Source organism: Neovison vison, chromosome 1 (genome assembly GCF_020171115.1).
Source record: "Neovison vison isolate M4711 chromosome 1, ASM_NN_V1, whole genome shotgun sequence".
NCBI lineage: Eukaryota > Metazoa > Chordata > Mammalia > Carnivora > Mustelidae > Neogale > Neogale vison.
The window spans coordinates 95,933,425-95,955,317 of record NC_058091.1 but is presented as its reverse complement, the minus strand read 5'-3'; the positions used below and the strand labels follow the sequence as shown (position 1 = coordinate 95,955,317).

General features: G+C 35.0%; 1 protein-coding gene across 2 annotated transcripts; it reads left to right on the top strand.

The window, feature by feature from the left end:
• Positions 1-1,336: 1,336 nt before the first annotated feature.
• Positions 1,337-21,800, top strand: LOC122899635 (cysteine-rich secretory protein 2-like). 2 transcript variants are annotated; one of them, XM_044237553.1, is made up of 9 exons: positions 1,337-1,350; positions 3,744-3,774; positions 5,869-5,939; positions 10,623-10,739; positions 11,794-11,881; positions 15,906-16,051; positions 16,472-16,569; positions 19,160-19,248; positions 21,283-21,800. In XM_044237553.1, the coding sequence occupies exons 3-9, from the start codon at positions 5,871-5,873 to the stop codon at positions 21,408-21,410; spliced, it is 735 nt and encodes a 244-aa protein (XP_044093488.1). In that variant the 5' UTR covers positions 1,337-1,350; positions 3,744-3,774; positions 5,869-5,870; the 3' UTR covers positions 21,411-21,800. The 2 variants fall into 2 exon arrangements, with proteins under 2 accessions (XP_044093488.1, XP_044093496.1); XM_044237561.1 differs by lacking the exons at positions 1,337-1,350; positions 3,744-3,774 and adding an exon at positions 4,237-4,275.
• Positions 21,801-21,893: the final 93 nt, after the last annotated feature.

Here is a 21,893-nt window from a genome sequence, read left to right as displayed (position 1 = left end):
AGAATTCAGTAAGCTGACGACTGCGCTGAAGGCACAAAGCCGCGTGACGTCGCTCGTCGCTCACACCTGCTTGGATGGGTATTTTACTCTCGCTGTCTGACAGTGAGCAGCAGCCGTCTCTGGCTCCGGTCCCCACTGTGGGAAGATCGGGGCTCTGGAGCCAGGGTAAGAATTGGAGTAGTCTGGGAAAGGAAATGACCAGGGCCTGGGAGGTGGGGTGAAAATGATAGAAAAAGATCGGTGAGTTGAGGGGTGCTGTGGTCCTCCGGGCCTTTTCTGACACTCTGGTGGACACATCTGCTGATTCAGTGCGTATGGACAGCTTTAAGTTTAGTTGATTATCTCCGTTCCATCAAAGACTTCCATTGTGCCTCTCATAGATGTTTATCCTATTGAAACTCTGTCTTAAAATATTAATCATTACATTTCCATGAAATGCTTGGATTCATAGCAGAAGACATGTCTTGTAAATGAGGAGTTCATGAGGTCATATTAAGAACTTTAGTTTCTTACTTGTGTTTTGAACCCACAGTTATTAGAAACTGTGTATTGCAAATAATTAGACTTATAGCTGTTGACTCTACTGGACTGTATGTCATCTACTGGCTTCCAGGAAAAGACATGAAGACATATAGGTGTGATTCCAAATCCTTGTAGTAAATGCTTACTATATGGGTGACTACTTATAGATATTATCTTATAAAGAGTGTATATATATATATGGGGACCACCTGGGTGGCTCAGTTCCTTAAGTGGGGATTTCACTTTTATTTCACTCAGGACATGATCTCACGGTTATGGGATGGAGCCCATAACTCCATGTGGGCTCCATGCTCAGTACTAGGAATCGGTCCCTTTCCCTCTGCTCTCCACCTAAGCCATGGTGCTCATTCTCTCTCTCTCCCTTTCTCCTTCTCAAATAGATAGAAAAATAAAATATTTTAAAATTTTTTCTAAAAAAGAGTGTATAAGGATTTAGGAGTCTGTAAAATATGCTGATAATCTAAGGAAGTCAAGTGAATTTCCTTAAGAAGCTCACTTTTTGTTATTTGAAGGAAATACCGAGACATCAAAACATAATCTGATCTCAGAAGTATATTATGGTCTTAATGGGTGAGATCAAATAAATACAGGAAAATATTGGGATAATACTAAAAACATAGTGTTTTAAGTTTGTGACAGAGGTTATTGATACTACCTATTTATTCGTCCCATCTTTATTTTAAATGTCATTTTTTCCTTGTTCTAGGATTATCAAACTGAACACCATGATCTTCCTACAGACACTTTAGAACTATGTCATCTCAGTCTTAAAACACCTGCAAAAAAGCGCACAGTACTTTTCCATTAGTAAGTAGCAAGGGAAAAAATGGCTGAAAACTTTTCAACTATGTATGAATGTGGGTTTTGTCATTGTTTTCACTGATGCAATAAAGATGATTATAGTTTGGGTAATGAGGGTGGGGGAAAGGAGAGTGGTAGGGAGGAATATGTGGGATCTTGACCTACTGAATTATGTAATTGTGGGTCATCTAACGCAATCCCATTGAATGATTGAGCCATACAATATTATCAGGCTAATCTATATGTCTGTAAGTGAGCTGATAAGGATACAAATGTTAGATCCATTTTCTTAAAGTTAGCCAGAAGATTTCCAGTAGAAGTGGGCCTTGAACATTTGAATCTCTGATTAGATTATGCTGATTTTTTCCCTATGATACCCAGAAATAAAACAAGTCTTATAAACACTTCTAAAATTAGCAACTTAAAATCAAACACCATGCATTCATGGAAAGATCTTATGAACATAGCAAACTACTGCACATTGTAAAGGATTATAATAAAAATATTACTAACATATGTTATTATTTGTCAGTCATTGTATTAGGGGCCTTATGTATATTATTCCATTCACTTTTTCAAAGCAAAGTTCTTGATATGATAGTTCACATTTTACAGAAGAGAAAATTGAAGCTCAGGATTTTCCAAAACTGATGGTTTCCAAAGACTATTCTCTTAAGCAGTAAGTCATAAAAAGTTGGTAACTGGGATGTAAAAGAAAGCTGAGCCTTCAGCTGGTTACCTGGTTACCTTCACAGTGATTAACCAGTCTTCAGTAGTTATTATAAAAATGCTAAGCCAAAAAAGCAGAATCCAGATTTTTGTGTACTTGGTAAAAGAAGAGGGCTGGTTAGGGAGGGAAATCATGTTGTATTAACTCATGTTAAAGAGATACTACCTCACGCAGGTCAGAATGGCTAGAATGAACAACTCAGGAAATAGCAGATATTGGTGAAGATGAGAGAAAGAGGAACACTTTCACACTCTTGGTAGGAATGCAAACTGGTGCAGCCACTCTGGAAAACAATATGGAGGTTCCTCAAAAAGTTAAAACTAGAGCTACCGTATGACCCAGCAATTGTACTACTAAGTATTTATCCAAAGGTTACACAGTGATCTGAAGGGAAATGTGTGCCCCAATATATATACCAACAATGTCCTCAACCGCCAAAATATGGAAAGAGCCCAGATGTCCATTGACAGATGAATGGATAAAGAAGATGTGCATATATATATATATATATATATATATATACATGTGTACATATATATGCACATCTTCTTTATCCATTTATATGTCCATATGTATATATATACATAGATGTGGACTATATATATATATATATATATATATCCATATATATCCATATATATATGGACTATTACTCCATATTATGGAAAATTACATATATATATAGGAGTATTACTCAGCCATCAAAAAGAATGATATTATGCCATTTGCAATGACATGGGTGGGACTAGAGGGCATTACACTAAGCAAAATAAGCCAATCAGAGAAAGACAAATATCATATGATTTCATTCCTACTTGGAATTTAAGAAAAAAAAAATGAACATAAGGGAAGGGTAGGAACAATAAATAAAAACAGAGAGGGAGGCAAACCGTAAGAAACTCTTAACTACAGGAAACAAATCGAGGGTTGCTGAAAGAGAGGTGGGTGGGGAATGGGGTGACTGGGTGATGGGCATTAAGGAGGGCACATGATGGACTGAGTGTTATATGCAACTAATGAATCACTAAATTCAACCTCTGAAACTAATAATACCATATATTTAATTAAATTGAATTTACATAAAAAGATTTTTTTAAAAGTCTTTGGAAATGCTTTTCTAAAGGATGAAAAAGAACCTGCCAGTGCTGTGAAAAGAAGTAAACTGTAGTTGAGACTAAGTTAAATGTAAAAACAAATGTGAAGAATAAAACTGAATATAATTGATGAAATCTGTTGCCACTTCGACATCACAATTTCAAATTATTTTCATAGTATGTTCTAAAATTATTGCTTGTTCTTTTGCTTGTATTTTAATACAGTGATTGAATAAACAGATAATCCAGTTTCATTAAAAAGGCAGTTTATGACAATGTAATATGCAAAAACTATTGAATCATGCATTTTAAATGACTGAATTGTATGGTATGTAAATTAGATCTCAATAAAGTTTGTCTTGTTAAAAACTTTTTAAAAATACTGTATGGAAGCCAGGTAATGTCAAAAGCCATGTCAGACAACTAGCAATGAAATTTGAATATACTGGTGTGAAAAATTCTGTTTCAGAAATTTACTGACTTAGATTTACTTGCACAAACAGAAATTGCTAAAACAGAATAGATGTAAGATATATTGTGCTCTAACCTCTTCTCCACTTTCCTTCTTTCTACAGATAAAGCAAATTCCTACTTTGAGAACCAACGGTAAGTGATAACTCATTTATTTTAATGTGAACACTTTGTGTCAGTCATTTTTGTTTTGCCAATGGCAAAATTATATACTTAATACATTTATCCATAATTTCCAAAACTTTATGGATAATTTTTTATTAAAAGAATCAAGCTAATTTTACTCTTTTCTCACTTTTATCAATTTGAAACTTCTTTACATTTAATCTTGAGAGATAATAAACATAATTCTCAGGTTTATGACTTTGAAACAATTATTCTAGAGCTATCTTTACTAGAAGAAATGTAAAAGTATGACAATTTTTGTATATTATTGATGATTTTTACTATAAACATGTATGGTTATGTATTAATACAGGGGTTTTTAAAATAAGGATAAGAGTGCCTCCAGTGACTACGAAATGATTTTGCTTTTCTCCGTTGAAACTATGTTCCTTTTAATGTGTATTGACTTCGACATTATGCTTGATGGAAGGCTAATTTCTGAAGTTACTTAAGAACTTACTATTAGAATAGGTAAATTAACTGTTTAACACTCAATTTCTTCAGCTGTAAAATATAGTCATACCAACTATAGTATGATGATGACATTAGATGCAAATTTTGCTTTGCATGGTCAACAAATGGTCAGTCTTTCCCTTTTATGAGCACATTATTGAGGATAAAGGGAATACATGGAACAGGTATCAATTCTCTACTATTTACAAATCAATAAGGCCTAGGAAGTACCATAAATAAATTGTTTAAGATATTCTTTCTCTTCAAGAATTTGGAAGTACTAAACTCAAACAAACAAACAAAAAAAGATCAATGCATCATTCCTTTAGTTTACAAAGTGAGTAACTTAGATGACTAATGGCCAGAAGGTAAGTGGTTTTTTTAAAACTTAGTGGACTTGTTGCTTCATCTAAAGGACCAAGAATTTTTTTTTTTGAAACATTGAGAAATGACAACATAGACAACCCCAAATGAGTGTCTTTTAAAAAGTTAGTGAGGATATTAAATAACTTTTGTACCAAATCATGGATTCAGCAAATTTGAACGGGCTTGATTTTCAACAAAATATTTGTGTTTTATTTTTTTATACTGGGAAATTTGAGATACAGACAAGTATAAGTAATAAAATCAAAATAACTTTTAATCCCTCTACCAGGGAAATAACCACTAATGAAGTGTTTGTATATTTATTTTTTTATTTTAGAAAGAGAGAGAGTGAGAATGCATGTGAACATGCACCTGTAGGGTGGAGGGGCAGAGGGGGAGGTATAGAGAGAAAGAGGTTCCATGCTGAGCACAGAGCCCCACGTGGGGCTCAGTCTCATGACCCTGAGATCATGACCCAAGCTGAAATCAAGAGTTGGATCCTTAACTGACTCAGGCACCCAGGATCCCTATATATTTATTTCTGTGTAATCATAATTTTGGAGTCTTGATTAGAATCATGTGTAAATAAAAGAACAAACAGTTCTACTTTTTTTTTTTTAATATTTTATTTATTTATTTGACAGACAGAGATCACAGCCAGGCAGAAAGGCAGGCAGAGAGAAGGAAGAAGCAGGCTCCCCACTGAGCAGAGAGCTGGATGCAGAGCTCTATCTCAGGACCCTGGGATCATGACCTGAGAGAGGCTTTAACCCGCTGAGCCACCCAGGCGCCCCCAAACAGTTCTACTTTATATAGAGCAGAGCAAACCAAGAGACTGTGCATACAGAAAATAATGTTTTCCCCAAGATTGTGATGAATAATCAATGCAGTATCATAATTAACTCAAGAAATCTGTATTTTCCACATTTTTAATGAACTTAGGAGGAATAGAGTTTGTCAGAAATATAATGACATGTCCCTAGCCTTTATATGTATATTTTAAGAGCATCAGTCAAGTGTTTCAGCTTATTTTTTATTGCCCCTATCAATAACAAAGTTGATTCTACTATGATTCTACTGCAACCAAAAAAAAAAATCTTCTCTTGTTACATTTTTTAAATGAATTTTGGAATTACAGTTCCTTTGAACTAACCAAGATCACTATATTGGCTTTTACTCATAGTTAGAGGTCCATGTGCTACATGTTTTAATGCAGAATTTTCTTCTCTTTGACTTACTTCCCAGAAATGGCTTTATTCCCAGTAGTGTTGTTTCTGGCCATTCTGCTGCTTCCATCTCTACCCACAGAAGGAAAGGTAAACTTAAACAAGAAAATCTTTCTAAATCTATCCACGCAACTTTGTGGGATGGTTGGGTCCTTTGAGAGGAGAAAGGGAAAAGTGTCTGGTACATCACAAAGTACTCACTGGTGGCTCAGATCACTTAACACAATATCTTGATGACAGTCTATGCTGAGCTCTCCAGTACCCACTGGTCACATGTGACTATTGAACACTTACAGTGCAGCTTATCCAGAACAAAATATACTGTAGTACACATGCTAGATTTCAAAGATTTAGTGAAGAAAAAGAAGAAGGAGGAGGAGGAGGTGGAGGAGGAGAACAGGAAGAAAAAGGAGAAAGAGAAGAAAATATGTCATTAATAACTTAGATATTCAGTACCTGATGAAATGATATTTTGGATAAATAATTCAATAATGTATTAGGTTCTCAAGGTTGTTGTAAGAAATGAATGCAAATTGGGTGACTTAGAACAACAGAAATTTATTTTCTTACAGTTCTGGTGGCCAGAAGCCTAAAATCTTTGTGTTAGCAAAGCCACACTCCCTCTGGAGCATCTAGGAAGGAATGTGTTCCATGTCTTTCTTTTAGCTTATGCTGGCTTTGACCAATCATTGTGATAACTAGGCTTGTAGCTACATCACATATTCTCTGCCTCCCCTTTCACATCACCTTCTCCTCTCTGTGTCTTTCATATGGATACTTGTCAATGGATTTTGGTCTTACTTAGATAATCCAGGATGGTTGAATCTTGAGATTCTTAACTATATCCAGAGAAGGTCACATTGACAGATTCTGAGGATTAGGATGTAAACATATTATTTTTGTAGACTATTAGTCAACCCATTAAAAGTAAAATTTATTGCTTAAAATAATGTCAATGTTTTTTAAAAATCATACATTATGATCAATAGGATTTACTCCCAGAATACAACAGTAGTTCTATATTTACAAAATAATCAATGCAATATGTCACATGAATAAGAGAAAGGATAAAAAACATACAATCCTGTCAATATATACAGAAAAAGCATTTGACAAAGTGCAAAATCCATTCATCATAAAAAGCCTCTTCAAAGTAGGTATAGAGAAAACATACCACAACATAATAAGGGCCTTATGTGAAAAACTCAGAACCAACATCATATTCAATGGTGAAAAACTGAGAGCTTTCCCCCTTAGATTAGTGACAAGACAAGGATGTCCATCCTTACTTCATTTACTCAACAGAGTCCTAGAAGTCCTAGCCATGGCATTTAGAAAACATAAAGAAATCAAAACCATCCAAATTGGTAAGGAAGAAGTAAAACCCTCACTATTTGCACATGACATGATACTTTATATAGAAAACCCCAAAGACTTCTCCAAAGAACTATTAGCACTGACACATGAATTCAGTAAACTCATAGAATACAAAATCAATGCCCAGAAATCTGTTGCATTCCTATATGCTAATAATGAAGCAGCACAAAGTCAAAATAAGAAAAGAATTCCATTTATAATTGCACCCAAAACAGGAAAATATCTAGGAATAAACTTAACCAGAGAGGTGAAAGACCAGTACTCTGAAAACCATAAAACACTGGTGAAAGAAATTCATGATCATGCCAAGAAATGGAAAGATATTCCATGCTCCTGGGTTGGAAGAACAAATGTCTGTACTACCAAAAGCAATCTACACATTGCATGCAATCCCTATCAAAATACTAATAGCATTTTTCACAGAACTAGAGCAGAGAATCCTAAAAGTTGCATGGAACCACAAAAGACCTCAAATACCCAAAGCAGTCTTGAAAACAAAGGAAAAAAAAAAAGGCAAAACTGGAGGTATCACAATTCATTACAAGTTAGATGACAAAATTATAATAACAAGGGGAGTATGGTCCTGGCATAAAAGCAGACACACAGATCAGTAGAACTGAACAGAAAATCCAGAAATAAATCCACAATTATATGGTCAATTAATCCTCAACAAAGGAGGAATGAATATACAATGGGAAAAAGGCAGTCTCTTCAACAAATGGTGTTAGGAAAATAATCCATTGCAGCCACATGCAAGAGAATGAAACTGGACCACTTTCTTGCATATTCACAAAAGTGGACTCCAAATGGGTTAAAGACCTAAATGTGAGACCTGAAACCATAAAAAAATCCTAGGAGAGAGCACAGCAGGTAATGTCTCTGACATCGGCTCTAGGAACATTTTTCTAGATTTGTCTCTTGAGGCAAAGGACACAAAAGCAAAAATAAACTATTGGGACTACAACAGAATAAAAAGTTTCTGCACAGCAAGAAAAAGAAAATAAAAACACTAAAAAACAATGTCCTGGATGCGCAAAGATATTTACATATGACATATTTGATAAAGGGTAAATATCCAAAGTATTTAAAGAACTGATTCAACTCAACACAAACACAAAACTAATTCAATTAAAAATGGATAGAAGACATGAACAGACATTTTCCAGAGAAGGCCTACAGATGGCCAATGGACACGTGAATATATGCTCAGCGGCACTCATCATCATGGAGATACAAATCAAAACCACAATGAGATGTCACCTCACACCTGTCAAAATGTCTAAAATCAATAGCACAAAAAACAACTTACTGGCAAAGATGTAGAGAAAAAGAAACCATTGTGCACCATTTTTGGGAATGCAAACTGGTACAGCCACTGTGGAAAATTATATGGAGGTTTCCCCAAAAAATTAAAAATAGAATTTCCATATGATTCAGTAATTTCATTACTGGGTATTTACACAAAGTATATCAAAACAATAGTTAGAAAAGATATATGCTCCCCTATGTTTCTTGCAGCATTATTTACAATAGCCAAACTATGGAAGCAGCCCACGTGTCCACTGATAGATGAATGGATTAAGATGTAATATATGTGGATGGTAGATAGGTAGATAGATGATAGATAGAATAATGTGTATGTGTATATATGTATATATAATGTATATATTATGTACATATATATAATGAAATATTATTCAGCCATAAAAAGAATGAAATCTTGCCATTTGCAACAATACAGATACAGCTAGAGAGTACAATGCTAAGCAAAATAAGTCAGAGAAAGACATATAGTATATGATCTCACTTATATGTGGAATTTAAGAAGCAAAACAAATGAGAAGAGAAAAAAAGAGAGAGAGAAACCAAGATAGACTATTAACTATACAGAACAAATAGATTGTTACCAGAGGGGATGTGGGTGAGGGGATGGGGGAAGTAGGTGACGGGGATTAAAGAGTGCACTTATCATGATGAAATGACATTTTTAAAAATTATAAAATAAATTAATATCACTTGATTCTTTTACTTTTTTAATTTGACCACCAAAAAGTTAAAATTACATGTTATGCTTGAGTTATTTTTCTAATGAATGCAATGGTCTGTGATTTAAGAAGCTAATGATAGTCCTCTCTCCACCAGATCGTTCCCCATTTCTTTTATTTAATATGCTTCAGTGCGATCTTAAAGAGAACTAACAATAACATAACTTTAAATTAGCACTACTTCATATATCACCACATTTAATTTTCATCCTTACTGCATGATAAAGTTATACTTATTTTTTACATTAAAAAAATCTACCTCTAAAAGTCTTAGTGTTTGTTTTGCTTTCTTATTCATGCTCAAAAATGCTTGATATGTGAAGCCTACCTCTTGAATTCAAACCTTTTAATTTGAATAAACTACATTGCTTAAATAATCCCAAGACCAAGATCAGTCATCCTTTTCAACGACTGGAGGGTAGGTGCCCATATAAAATGTTTATCTCTTGATCAGAAAATCTCTTGAATGTGAGGAGCTCTGGTCATTGCTGTTTATTTATCTGTAATTCCGGGCATACAGGAAGATATCCCAGGACCAGAGACTAGTAGGAATAGAACTCATCAGACCAGAGAATTCTGCCACTGGGTGAAAACTTATTTGGTATTCAAAAATACAGATTGTAATAAAATAGATAATAATATCTACTGTAATAAGAATAAGTTTACTAGGGTATTGAATGAAATTTGAACTCCTGAACATTCTTTCTCTAAATACATTCTGAATACATTATTTCTTTAAATACAGACTATATCAGGTCAAAGTTCCCTTAAAGTGTAGGGTGAATCTTGAGCCCCACTCTCATTCCACCTGCTGCAACCTGATCAAATATGAATGAATATGTCTTAAAGTTCCTGTTGTGTGCCTTTGTGGTTATAAAATATTATCACTCATATGTCTAGAAGAATCACAGAGAAGGTCCAGGAAACCATGTAAGGTAGAAAGTAGAGAATCTGATTAACAAACACATAGCAGTGCAAAAGAGAAAATATATCTCTCTTCAAATAATTTTATAAGTGAAGACCTGGAGATGGACCAGAGAGATAACATGGCCATGAAAGGAGAAAAGGCACATTAATAATTACCATGAAACTAGAAGTTGGCATCTGTGGCCTCAGAGGAGATTTTAATTTGTTATGCCATGAATTTCACCCTCCTTCTCAAAGCTTCAAATGACTTCTTTTCTATTTGTCATAGCTTTGGCTCAGGTTCATTGGCAATGCTTAACAACTAATACTGACTTGAACTGAATGCTCTTAAAATGATCTTTGTTCCCTTGAATTTGCTTATTCATTCTTAAATGCAACTTTAATAAATGTTAAGAAGATAACCTTAATTTTTATTTCCTTTTAGGATCCATCCTTTACTGCTTTGCTAACCACTCAAACGCAAATCCAAAAAGATATTGTAAATAAACACAATGAACTAAGGAAATCAGTCTCTCCACCTGCCAGCAACATGCTAAAGATGGTAAGAGGCAATGATAAGGGCTAATGGTATGAGCTAGCAGTGATAAGAGCAGGGATTTCTTTTCTTTTCTTTTTTTTTAAGATTTTTTAAAAATTTATTTATTTGACAGAGATCACAAGTAGGCAGAGAGATAGGCAGAGAGAGAGGGGGAGGCAGGCTCCCCACCAAGCAGAGAGCCCGATGCGGGACTCCATCCCAGGATTCTGGGATCATGACCTGAGCCGAAGGCAGAGGCTTTAACTCACTGAGCCACTCAGGTGCCCCAGAGCAGGGATTTCTTACAAACTTGGTGCTTACAAAGTTTTTCTTCTATTCTGCTATTTCATCTGAGCTGTGTTATGGGCATGGCAGAAAAATTTTCCTTTTTAATGGTTAAATAATCTGTCAAATTTATAGGGATATTCAGTCAGGAAGGCAACATTAGAGCCAGATCTTCAGACATCAAATGTGAGGCCATCGCACTTTTTGTCACTATCTGCCCTAGTCTAAAATAAAGGAGGTCTCTTTCTTTCATGTATTTTATTCTTTTTAATTAATCTCTATGCCCAATGTGAGGCTCAGACTCAGGATCTGAAGAATCCTATGGGTAAATAAGAGCCCACTTTCCACAGCATGGTTCATAAATGCTAGACTATCTCCCATTTGAAACCAATGGGCTACAATTGAAATTGGGAATAATCTAGACCTGCTTATTACTAAGAAAATATAATTCAAAGACTTCACAAGTTGAGTATTTAGAGTAACCCCATTACTAAAAATCTTGCATGTTGTTCCTGTACTATAATAAATTGTCAGATATTATGTTAGATATTTATCTATCTCTATATATTCACCATTTATGAACTTCTCTTCATGTGGAAATTGGCACTGGAGCAAATAAATGCACATACGCCTATATACCCCTACCAAAAAGGTCTTTGCATACCACTGATGATCAGATAATTATCTATAGAAGTTTAAAGTAGTGCAAATCAACCTACCAATCAGATTATAAACCATATGCTTCATAGGGGTTGAATTTTTAAGTGTATATTTTTTTTCTTGTGACATTTAGGAATGGAACAGAGAAGCAGCAGCAAATGCACAAAAGTGGGCAAACAAGTGCACTTTGGAACACAGTGTGCCAGAGGACCGAAAAACCAGTATGTAAATGAGTAAATTTTTTTGAATAGATGAACTAATAAAATAATATTGAAAAAATCAGATAGAATGGAACATTCCGGGATGTTATAGGAAGACTTAGAGAACAAATGTTGTTTATACTGCTCTATTTATATACTTTTATTTTTGTTTTGAGAGAGAGAGAGAATGTGAGTAAGGGAGGAGGGGCAGAGGAAAAGGGAGAGAGATTCCCAAGCAGGTTCCATGCCAAGTGTGGAGGCTTACATGGGGCTTGATTTCATGACCCTGAGATCATGACCTGAGTGGAAATCGAGAGTTGGATTCTTAACCAACTGAGCCACCCAAGTGTCCCTATATTCTCCTTTTTAAAATCAAAGTATCTGTAGAAGGAGAGAGAATTATAGGTACCATTTTGTGCTTGTTGATTATTTATATTATGCAAATGATATTTGAAACAATACTCCACTTTTTTGTTTCAACCAGCTCATGAGTCAATAAGTCATGTATCATTTCTCCAAATTTAAAGATGAGAAGATGAGGACAGGGGAAGAATGACTTCCCCAAGTCACAATCTGAAGTGTGTCATATATTGGAAAGTTAATCAGCCTTAATTATTTCTAATCACTGCTCCTTTTTGTGATCCTGTGTAGCTATCTGATGTTTTCATATCTCTTCTTTTGTATTCATAAAATATACTAAATTATGGTGATTTGTTCCTGAATTTTGTGACTATTACTCTAAAAATACTTAAATTTTAAAAATTATGATAAATATTTTGGTATGTTGATTCATTTTTAATTTTTGAATTCTTGTCAAGTATTATAAACACCATGAAAGCAAAAATGTTTTATGCATAAACCTTACAATAAAATATTTATTTATATTTTCAACCATAATATACATATAGGCAGGCTCAATGAAAGCAACAAATTTTTACCTGTAATTTAATCACATTATTTACTTATACGGTTGATGCTGCTCTGTTAATGAAATTATGAAAAGAATGACTGCATTCAGTAGAAGATTAAAACAAATGGTCTTAGAGATGCAAGTCTACTATTAGATACTTAGTTTCTTTTTTCTATATTAAAAGACATAGACAAAAATATTTTATATTCTCTTTAAGCAACACATAGATAATATATTTTAAGCTACCAAAATGTAATTCATAATTGAGAGGTTGAAAAGATCAAGAAAAGTTTCTGGGCAACAAGTTATTTTCTTTATTGTGGTAAGAACACTTCATGAGACTTACACTTTTAACAAATAAGTGTACTGTATGATATTACTGACATTAGGTACAATGTCCTGCAGCAGAAGTTATTAATCTAGAACTTATTCATCTTTACGAACGAACCTTTATTCCCATTGATTGGTAATTTCCCATTTCTCCTTCCCCCCATCCTTATCTATTACGTTCTACTTTTTGGTTCTATGAATTTTGTTATTTTATGTACTTCATATAAAGGGAATCATGTGGTAGTTGTCTTTCTGTGACTGGATTTTTTCACTTAATATCATGTTTTCAAGAGTCATCCATAGTGTCTCACCCAAGTGTTGCAGAATTTCCTTCTTTTTTAAAGATGAATGAAAGCTGTTGTGTATATATGGGTGTCATTTTGTACATCTACTCATCTGTCCGCAGATTTTATGTTTCCATATATAGGCTATTGTGAAGAATGCTGCAATGAATATGAAGAATGCTAATATTGCTGCAAAACCCTAATTTCAATTTTTTTGGATAAATACCCAGAAGTAGTATTACTGGATCATTGGCCATTCTAAATTTAATTTTTTGAGGAACCTCTGTTTTTTCCCACAGGAGCTACCCCATTTTTTATGCCCAACAAAAGTATACAGGATTCCAATTTTTTTCACATCTTTATCATCACTTGTTGTCAGGTTTTTTTTTTTTTTTTTCCTCCAGAAAAGACTTCTTGAAAGGTGTAAGGTGACATCTCATTGTGGTTTTCATTTGCATTTCCCTATGTTTAGCAGCACTGAGCACCTTTTCACATACCAGTTGGCCATTTGTGCATCTTTGGAGAATGTCCAATCAAACCGTGGTCAGAAAAGATCTGTAATCAATTTCTCAGTCAGCCTCCTGAAAGAGATGGATCTTTAGCCATTCCATCCAACTCTTTCTCTACTTAGGAAGAGGCTAGAAGTTTGGATTTTTTAATCTGCTTATTCTGTGCTGAACAAGGAAGGGAAGCTTTGGCATTTATGAACCCAAATCTCTATGCTCATCTTGGTTATGCTAGATCTGATGACATTTTCAGAGAGGCAAGTCAGAAGTCAATTTTCTGGGCAACATCTGGAATGTTTGTGGCACTGGATGCCCAGGCCAACTTTTTCCCACTCCAGGGAGAAACAGGTAGATATGGCACTTGCTCACGGTGCGCTATGCTGGGGAGCTGAGAAATGGCATCTACCAATCCAAACCACCATCTCTGTTCTCCCCCATGGAGTAACACTGAAACTATGCCAAACCCCTCAGAGCTTTAAGACAAGCAAGGCTGATGTCAGTTCTTTAAGCAGAAATTGGAGCAATGGACACACCAATCAACTCTTTGCTTCCCCAGGAGGAAGCTGAGAACTAAGAACTAAGCCAAGGGGAGGAGATATGGTAACTACCAGCTAAAGCCAGCATCTCCATTCTCCTCCAGATGACTAGCCTGTGCCTGACTGTCAGACTCCAAGACTACCAAGAGAGAAGCCAGCCATCTCTGGGGAATTTCCTTAGGGACGGTTGGGATGCTGGACGCAAGAACCAACACCTTCCTTCCCCTAGGAGAATATGGGAGCTAAGAGACCTCTTCCTGATCATAGGGGAAGCACTGTGCTCAGGGTAGGCATTCTAGCGAAAGGGTGTCCCAGTTTCCTTACAGACTTCAGTAAGTCTGGGTTCATATTCTCCCATGATCTAGGAGTCTTTCAGTTAGTTTTCCGCAAAGGGCAATTTGTTTGGAAATTGTTGCTGAATATGTGTATTTGTTAGGGAAATGAGAGTCTGGGGCTCCCTACTTCCCCATCTTTCTAATGTCACCTGCAAGGCTCTTGGCTAATTCTCTGAGGAAGACTGGCCTTATGACATTCAGATTTAGTGATTAAGAAAGACTCCAAAAGCTTTGAAATCTGCCATTCCTCCTGATGTCAGATGCCTATAAATTGAGGCTCTTACAGACTGCCTGTAGAACTCTTTTTACCAATTTCACACAAAATCATAATTATAAACATTTAGAACAGGGTCCAATATGTGAAAAATCTCTGGTGAAGATGAATGAGAGGAGGAGAAAAGGAATAAAAGTTGTTCACTACCTTTCATGAATTTATGATACAAAGCTGAGAGCATAGGAGTCAATACAATGTGAAGAATTTAGCCTGAAAAAAAATGCATTTCTGAAACTCCAGAAGATTTTTGAAGCATAAAGTCTTCTTAACCTGTGCAAAGTTTTGCATGTTGACGCCAGCCTCAGTGTCTTAAAGAGATTTTTTTTAAAGATTTATTTATTTTAGATAGAATGGTGAAGGTGGAGGGAGAGAATTCTCAAGAAGACTCCCCTCTGAGTAGAGAGCCTGATGCATGACTAGATCTCAAGACCTGAGATCATGGCCTGAGCCCATCAAGAGTCAGCCTCTTAACCTAGTAGCCTACCCAGGTGTCCCTAGATAGATCTGTCTTCTATTCAGCTTTAGAGCTGAGAAGAATGGAATACTTTAACTAAGTATTATGAGTTATAAGTATAGGCACTGTGTTTGAAGGGCAACATCCTTGTGTTTTTTTTTTAAAGATTTTATTTTATTTGACAGACAGAGATCACAAGTAGGCAGGCAAAGAGAGAGGAGGAAGCAGGCTCTCTGCAGAGCAGAGAGCCCGATGCAGGGTTCGATCCCAGGATGCTGGGATCATGACCTGAGCCGAAGGCAGAGGCTTTAACCCACTGAGCCACCCAGGCGCCCCCATCCTTGTGTTTATATAGTTGATTTCTTTTGCCATTGAATACTCTATTGCTTCCTTAAGAATGATCCATTTATCTTTAGGTACAAAATGTGGTGAGAATCTCTATATGTCAAGTTACCCTGCTCCGTGGTCAGATGCAATCCAAAGCTGGTATGATGAGCGCCATAATTTTGTCTATGGTGTAGGACCTAAGAGTTCCAATGCAGTTGTTGGACATTACACCCAGGTAAGACAAGCAAATTAAAATACTTAGACCACAAATGCTCTAATATAAAAGCATCTCTAAATTATCACCAAGTCCAATGTTCAATTTGGGTAAGAGCATGAATAGATATGATAGTCCTGACGTTGGCTGGTACTTCATCTAGAGTTGTCTTTTTTTTTTTTTCCCATCACTTGCAAAACTCTTGGTAAGGAAGCATACTCTGTACTTTCTCAAAATTAGAAATGGATAAAATAGTGAAGGCATGTTAAGATTTAATATCTTAAAATTTGTGATTTTCTTCAATAATTGTAAATATTTTCAAAAGGTACTTGGCTACAAGCTATAATAATATCATTTTTTCAGTTTTATAGTTGCTACTATTCTTTTAATATTTTCCCTCCTCTTGAATGTACTCTCATATATTCCCTTTTGGAATTGTAGCTCGTTTGGTACTCTACTTACCATGTTGGATGTGGAATTGCCTATTGTCCCAATCAAGAGAATCTAAAATACTACTATGTTTGCCAATATTGTCCTGCGTAAGTATACACTTTAGAGTTTCATGCAATAATCCTATGTGCAATTTAATATTTTAAAATTCTTTTATAGTAAAAAAAAATTAGAACATAAAACATATTTCAATAAAGGGAAAGAATAATTTCTTTTTTTATTTTTTAAAATTGATGCATAGTTCATATACAATGTCACAGTTTTAGGTGTATAACATAGTGACAGGTCTACACTTTATACTATGCTCACTGCAAGAGTAGCTATCAGCAGTCACCATACGATGCTATTATAGCTATTTTTAAATTTTTTTAAGTATTTTTATTTATTTGTCAGAGAGAGAGCACAGGCAGGGGGAGCGGCAGGCAGAGGGAGAAGCAGTCTCCCCACTGACCCTGGGATAATGACCTGAGCCAAACGCAGATGCTTAACCAACTGAAACACCCAGGTGTCCCATGTTATTATGACTATTTCAGTACTATTGACTATTATCCCTATGCTGTACTTTTTATCCCGATGACTTACTTTTTCCATAACTGGAAGCCTGTATCACCCCTCCCTTTCAACTATTTTGTCCTCCCTTTCAACTATTTTGTCCATCCTATGGTGTCTGTGTTTCTCTAACTTGCTTCACTTAACATAATACACTTTTAGGTCCATCCAGAAGGAATACATCTTTGGAAATGCCCTTTTTAAAAAGATTTTATTTATTTATTTGATAGACAGAGATCACAAGTAGGCAGAGAGGCAGGCAGAGAGAGAGGAAAGGAAGCAGGCTTTCTGTTGAGCAGAGAGCCCGATGCGGGGCCCAATCCCAGGACTCTGGGATCATGGAAATGCCTTTTAAGTTGAGATACACTCAACTTCTCAGGGAAGAGACCAAGTTCTCAACTCCAAGTATAAAATCTGAAACTGTCTTTCCTTAGTTACAAAGTAGCATCTTTTTTCTCAGTCACCTTTCCCTTGGGCTCACTACTCTAGAATTGATATCATCAGTTCTCACTAACTTTACACTTCAGGAGCTTGCAGCCTGATGGCTAAGCAAGGGATGGTCGTGGAGTGGCAAGTAGGGGATGGAAGATTGTGATTTCCATTTCTCCTGCTAAAATATCCCTTATCCCATTAATCTAAAAAATCACCCACATTATTTCCTCACAGGTTATTCATTCTTTTGCATCTCAAAGGTTTTTCAAGAGATCGTTAATATACTTCAGAGTCCAGAAAAAAAAAAATCTTCAGTCTTTATTTTTCAGAAGTTTTCACAAAATCTCCACAATGAACCATTTTTTAAGGTGTTGACCTATAGCAGGAAATATGTTCTTTCTATCAAGGATTATGTCTGAATTTACCCATAATAAATTCTGTGGATATACTGAAGATCTAATCTCAATTTACCTGTTAATCTTAAATTCTTTTAATGCTTGAGCTTTCGTGCCACTGGAGACAGGGAGATCCCTAGAACCAAGGCTCCTACAGGATTTTTTTGAGACTGTAGATAATCCAAGCATGTGATTCTACAGAGTGAGAGGTATGACCTCCAACATCATTTTCCTGCAAGCACTTACTAAGGTTTAGTAGAAAGAATTGAGAGGTCCTAGGAAAATGCACCCAAACTCACTGGCTGGCTCTAAGAGAGGAGAGTATGGAGTCAGTCATCTGAAGTGAGAGTTGGAGTGAATAATGAGGAAAAGCAGGGGTGAGAGAACTTCCAGAACATGTTTGTGTCTTATTTCACATTTTTCCAGGGGCTCACACATGGTCGTTATGTTCTGTGCATGGAGAGATTCAGATGCATGACCTTGTGTTCTTGGCCCACTTGACACTACTGAGATTTGGACTCACTTGTAATTCAAATAAATTAAATGGCTCATAGGTAATGATCATCAGCAAGTTGTAAGTTAGTCACTGTAATGTGATTACACTCTGGATATCCATCCTTGTCAAAATTTTTGAGTGAATATTCCCTGTTTGGTAAGTTTAAAAATGTCTCACATATCTCTAGAAACTCACAAATTTCCTTCTCTCTCTCTGCCTGTCCCAGAAACACACACCACTAACTTAACTTAAATATCCCTGCCCTCATCTAGAAGGTGAAGTATATATATATGTGTATATATATACTGGAGTTTACTGTTTCTAGATTATATCTAAGAAATTTGGTATTTTATTATCTTTCAAATATAAAATGATATTGTAACATTAAATATTCTTTTCCAAACTGCAACTACCTGCCTCCCAAGAGCTCTTTTGTCTTCCTAGGGGATATATTCTACCTCTAGCTAACATATTGGGCTATACTGCCTTGCCAGTTTGACCAAGTCTGCTGGGACATGAAGAAAGTGGGACCACATTGAAATATACTTTGAAAACTTTAGACTCTAATTACTCTAATTTAGTTGCTCAATCTGAAGAATTATAGTCAAGGAAATTGGTCAATATGTGAAGCATTTTCTTAATTTGAATGCTACCTGAATTACTCACTGGGCATTATAATTTTTAAGTTTTTTAACATAACTGAAAACATCTGTAATCATGTATGTTTGGTAATTTATACTGCCCTTGGGGAGTATAAACTAAATTATAAAGTGAAAAGTATTTGACTTTATGTATTTTAAATTTCAGTGGCAATAACGTGAGTAAAAAGAATACCCCTTACCAACAAGGGACACCTTGTGCCAGTTGCCCTGGTAACTGTGACAACGGACTATGCAGTAAGTTTGAAGTGATCACCTTCCTATTATAATAAAAAGTTGATATTTTATTTTCTTTTTGTGGGTTGAGAAATCTACTAAAGTAATCAGTTTAAATAATATCGTTAATGCAGAAGACAAATATGTTACTCAACACAGCATGTTTATGTAAACATTTTACACACTTTAGTAACCTACATATTATTTGTTATGAAAAGAATATTGCCATATGTAAGATAATGAAAGATCTACCATTCACATATTTTTGTTACTAAGCATAGCTATTAATATTAATTATACATATTTCTGGTAAATAGTTCAGATAAAGTTAGTATGATTGTGTCAAAAGTCCTATTCTGAAAAGCAAATCTATGCATATAAGATCACATTATATCTGAATCTAGACAGGCAAATCAAATATTATACTACTTTTGTGCTAATGAGTTTATTACGCTAACTACCTCTTTTTTTCTATAGTAAAATTAGAATCATAGTATTTAATTTAATAATCACTTTCTCTATAATTTGATAGTAGTCTACTGCATTTTTTTTTCCTCCGTCAACAACATTGTCATTACTGCACATTTTTAATGACAAAATCAAATCTGTATATAGTGGTACATATATGCAGAGACCACAAAAATACTGTTGCAAAAAGGGAGAAAATAAATTTTGCATACATAATTTCTAAAGTTGTAATGAATAGAAGAAAAATAGCTCTTAGCTTTTTATAGCTGGGATACTTGTATTAAAATTATTGTGAATAATAGAATTGAATGAAGCTCATTCACTGAGATTTTTAACTTTCAAATGCATTCAACTTTAGTTATCATTCTTACTGACTGAATTATACAGCTATTATTCAGAATATTATTTAGAATATAAATCAACTAAAGAAGGAAAAAATTTACATATTAATAGCTCTGCTGAATGCTATTTGGGAAGAAGCTTATAATTTATCCTATTATCAATAAGCACTCAGTTGAAATATTTTAAACAAAAGAGTGACAGGGTTGTAACCATGTTTTATAAAGAGCTTTCTAGCAATAGTATAGAAAAACAATTGGATGGAAGTCAGCTAGAAAACTGTTTGACTATGGGTTTAAAAAAAAATATCTCTACCACATTACTGACAAAATAATGAAGGGAATTGGATGGGGTTGGAATATAAGGAATAGAATAGCCAATGTTTGTTACCTGTGCTGATTGAGTGCTGTAGGGAGAAGTACTCCTTAGGGAAGTACGGAAGTAGGGAAGTAGGGAAGAAGTAGGGAAGAAGGACATCCAACTGATCCAGTTTGTGGTCTAAAGAGGCATTTCTCTGACATTGTTGGCGGGGATGTGGGGAGATGGGGGTGAAGGGGTTTACAGGAAGAACATACCCAAGAACTGTCAGTCATATAGGTAGTATGATGAGTTTAGTTTGAGATTTGTTGAGTTTGTGGCCTCTGGGGAGGATCCAGAAAGAAATACCAGAAGGAAAGGGGACATGTTATCATTGTTTTGCATCTTTATCTTCCCATTGAAATTCCTTTCTCCAGGAAGCAAACATTGGAGTCTAAACCTGTTCTGTTCAATAGTATGAAATAAAGAAAAAGTCCTGTATCAGCATGTCTCTTACAAGTAAACTAGTTACATGTGGCCTTTGAATATTGAAATGTGGCTAGTAAGATTAAGGAACTAAATTTTTTACTTTATCTAATATAGAATAATTTAAATTTAAATATCTATATCGGACTAGTGGTTCCGATATTAGACACTGAAGGTGTAGAGAGATTTATTTATATTTATTTAAATTTATTGGCTAAAGAAGAAAAATAGGTCAATTTATTTTGGAAACATATCACCAAGTTCAAAATAAAAAATGACAGTTTAATCAGTAAGCTCAACTCATGCTCACAAGGTATTTCTCACAAGAAACGGAAAGCCCATCATTGTGTAAGTGATATTGACTTGATTTGTCCAATCTTTATGGCCTCATGCACTTTTGAATGTACAGCATTATTTTGCTGCTATTGAGGAAAATGATAATGAACTCATTTATTTTTGTCACAGCCAACAGTTGCGAGTTTGAAGATCTCCTTAGTAACTGTGATTCCTTGAAGAAAACAGCTGGCTGTGGACATGAATTGCTTAAGGAAAAGTGCAAGGCAACTTGCCTATGTGAAAACAAAATTTACTGAGATGCCCAGTGTGCATTGCACAGAACTAAGTGAAGAGAGCTGCAACATTTTATTGAAACATACCACAGGAGAAATTGTAGGCATGTTAGTTACAAATATGGTTCCACTCAGTAATTCATCTTTTTTTCCTCTCTATAGAAATCTCTTTTCATGCAGATATTTATACAAGCAGCATAGTCTATAAGGACAACTTTGGACTTTGATAGAAATTTAAACTTAACAAATTGAATTAAGTTAACAATTTTGTAAACTGTATAACCATAGACCTTAGGTCACTAGAACATTGGATTAAAATGGAGAAGTACATGTTTCCTGAAACAACATGCAAAAAAAAAAAAAAAAGAAAAAGAAAAAGAAAAAAGAGAGAGAGACTGAAACATCATTGTTATTCCTGTGAAATGACTTTTTACTTGAATAAAGAATAAATTCAAAGATTGACACCTACCTTTGTCTCCTGGCCTCCTCTTTAAACAAAAGTAATTA

Bases quoted from the DNA above. Each gene is read 5' to 3' on its own strand.
- LOC122899635 (XM_044237553.1), top strand. From the start codon at position 5,871: ATGGCTTTATTCCCAGTAGTGTTGTTTCTGGCCATTCTGCTGCTTCCA. The intron at 10,740-11,793 runs GTAAGAGGCAAT...TGTGACATTTAG, and splicing joins CCAGCAACATGCTAAAGATG to GAATGGAACAGAGAAGCAGC. The intron at 19,249-21,282 runs GTAAGTTTGAAG...TTTTTGTCACAG, and splicing joins CTGTGACAACGGACTATGCA to CCAACAGTTGCGAGTTTGAA.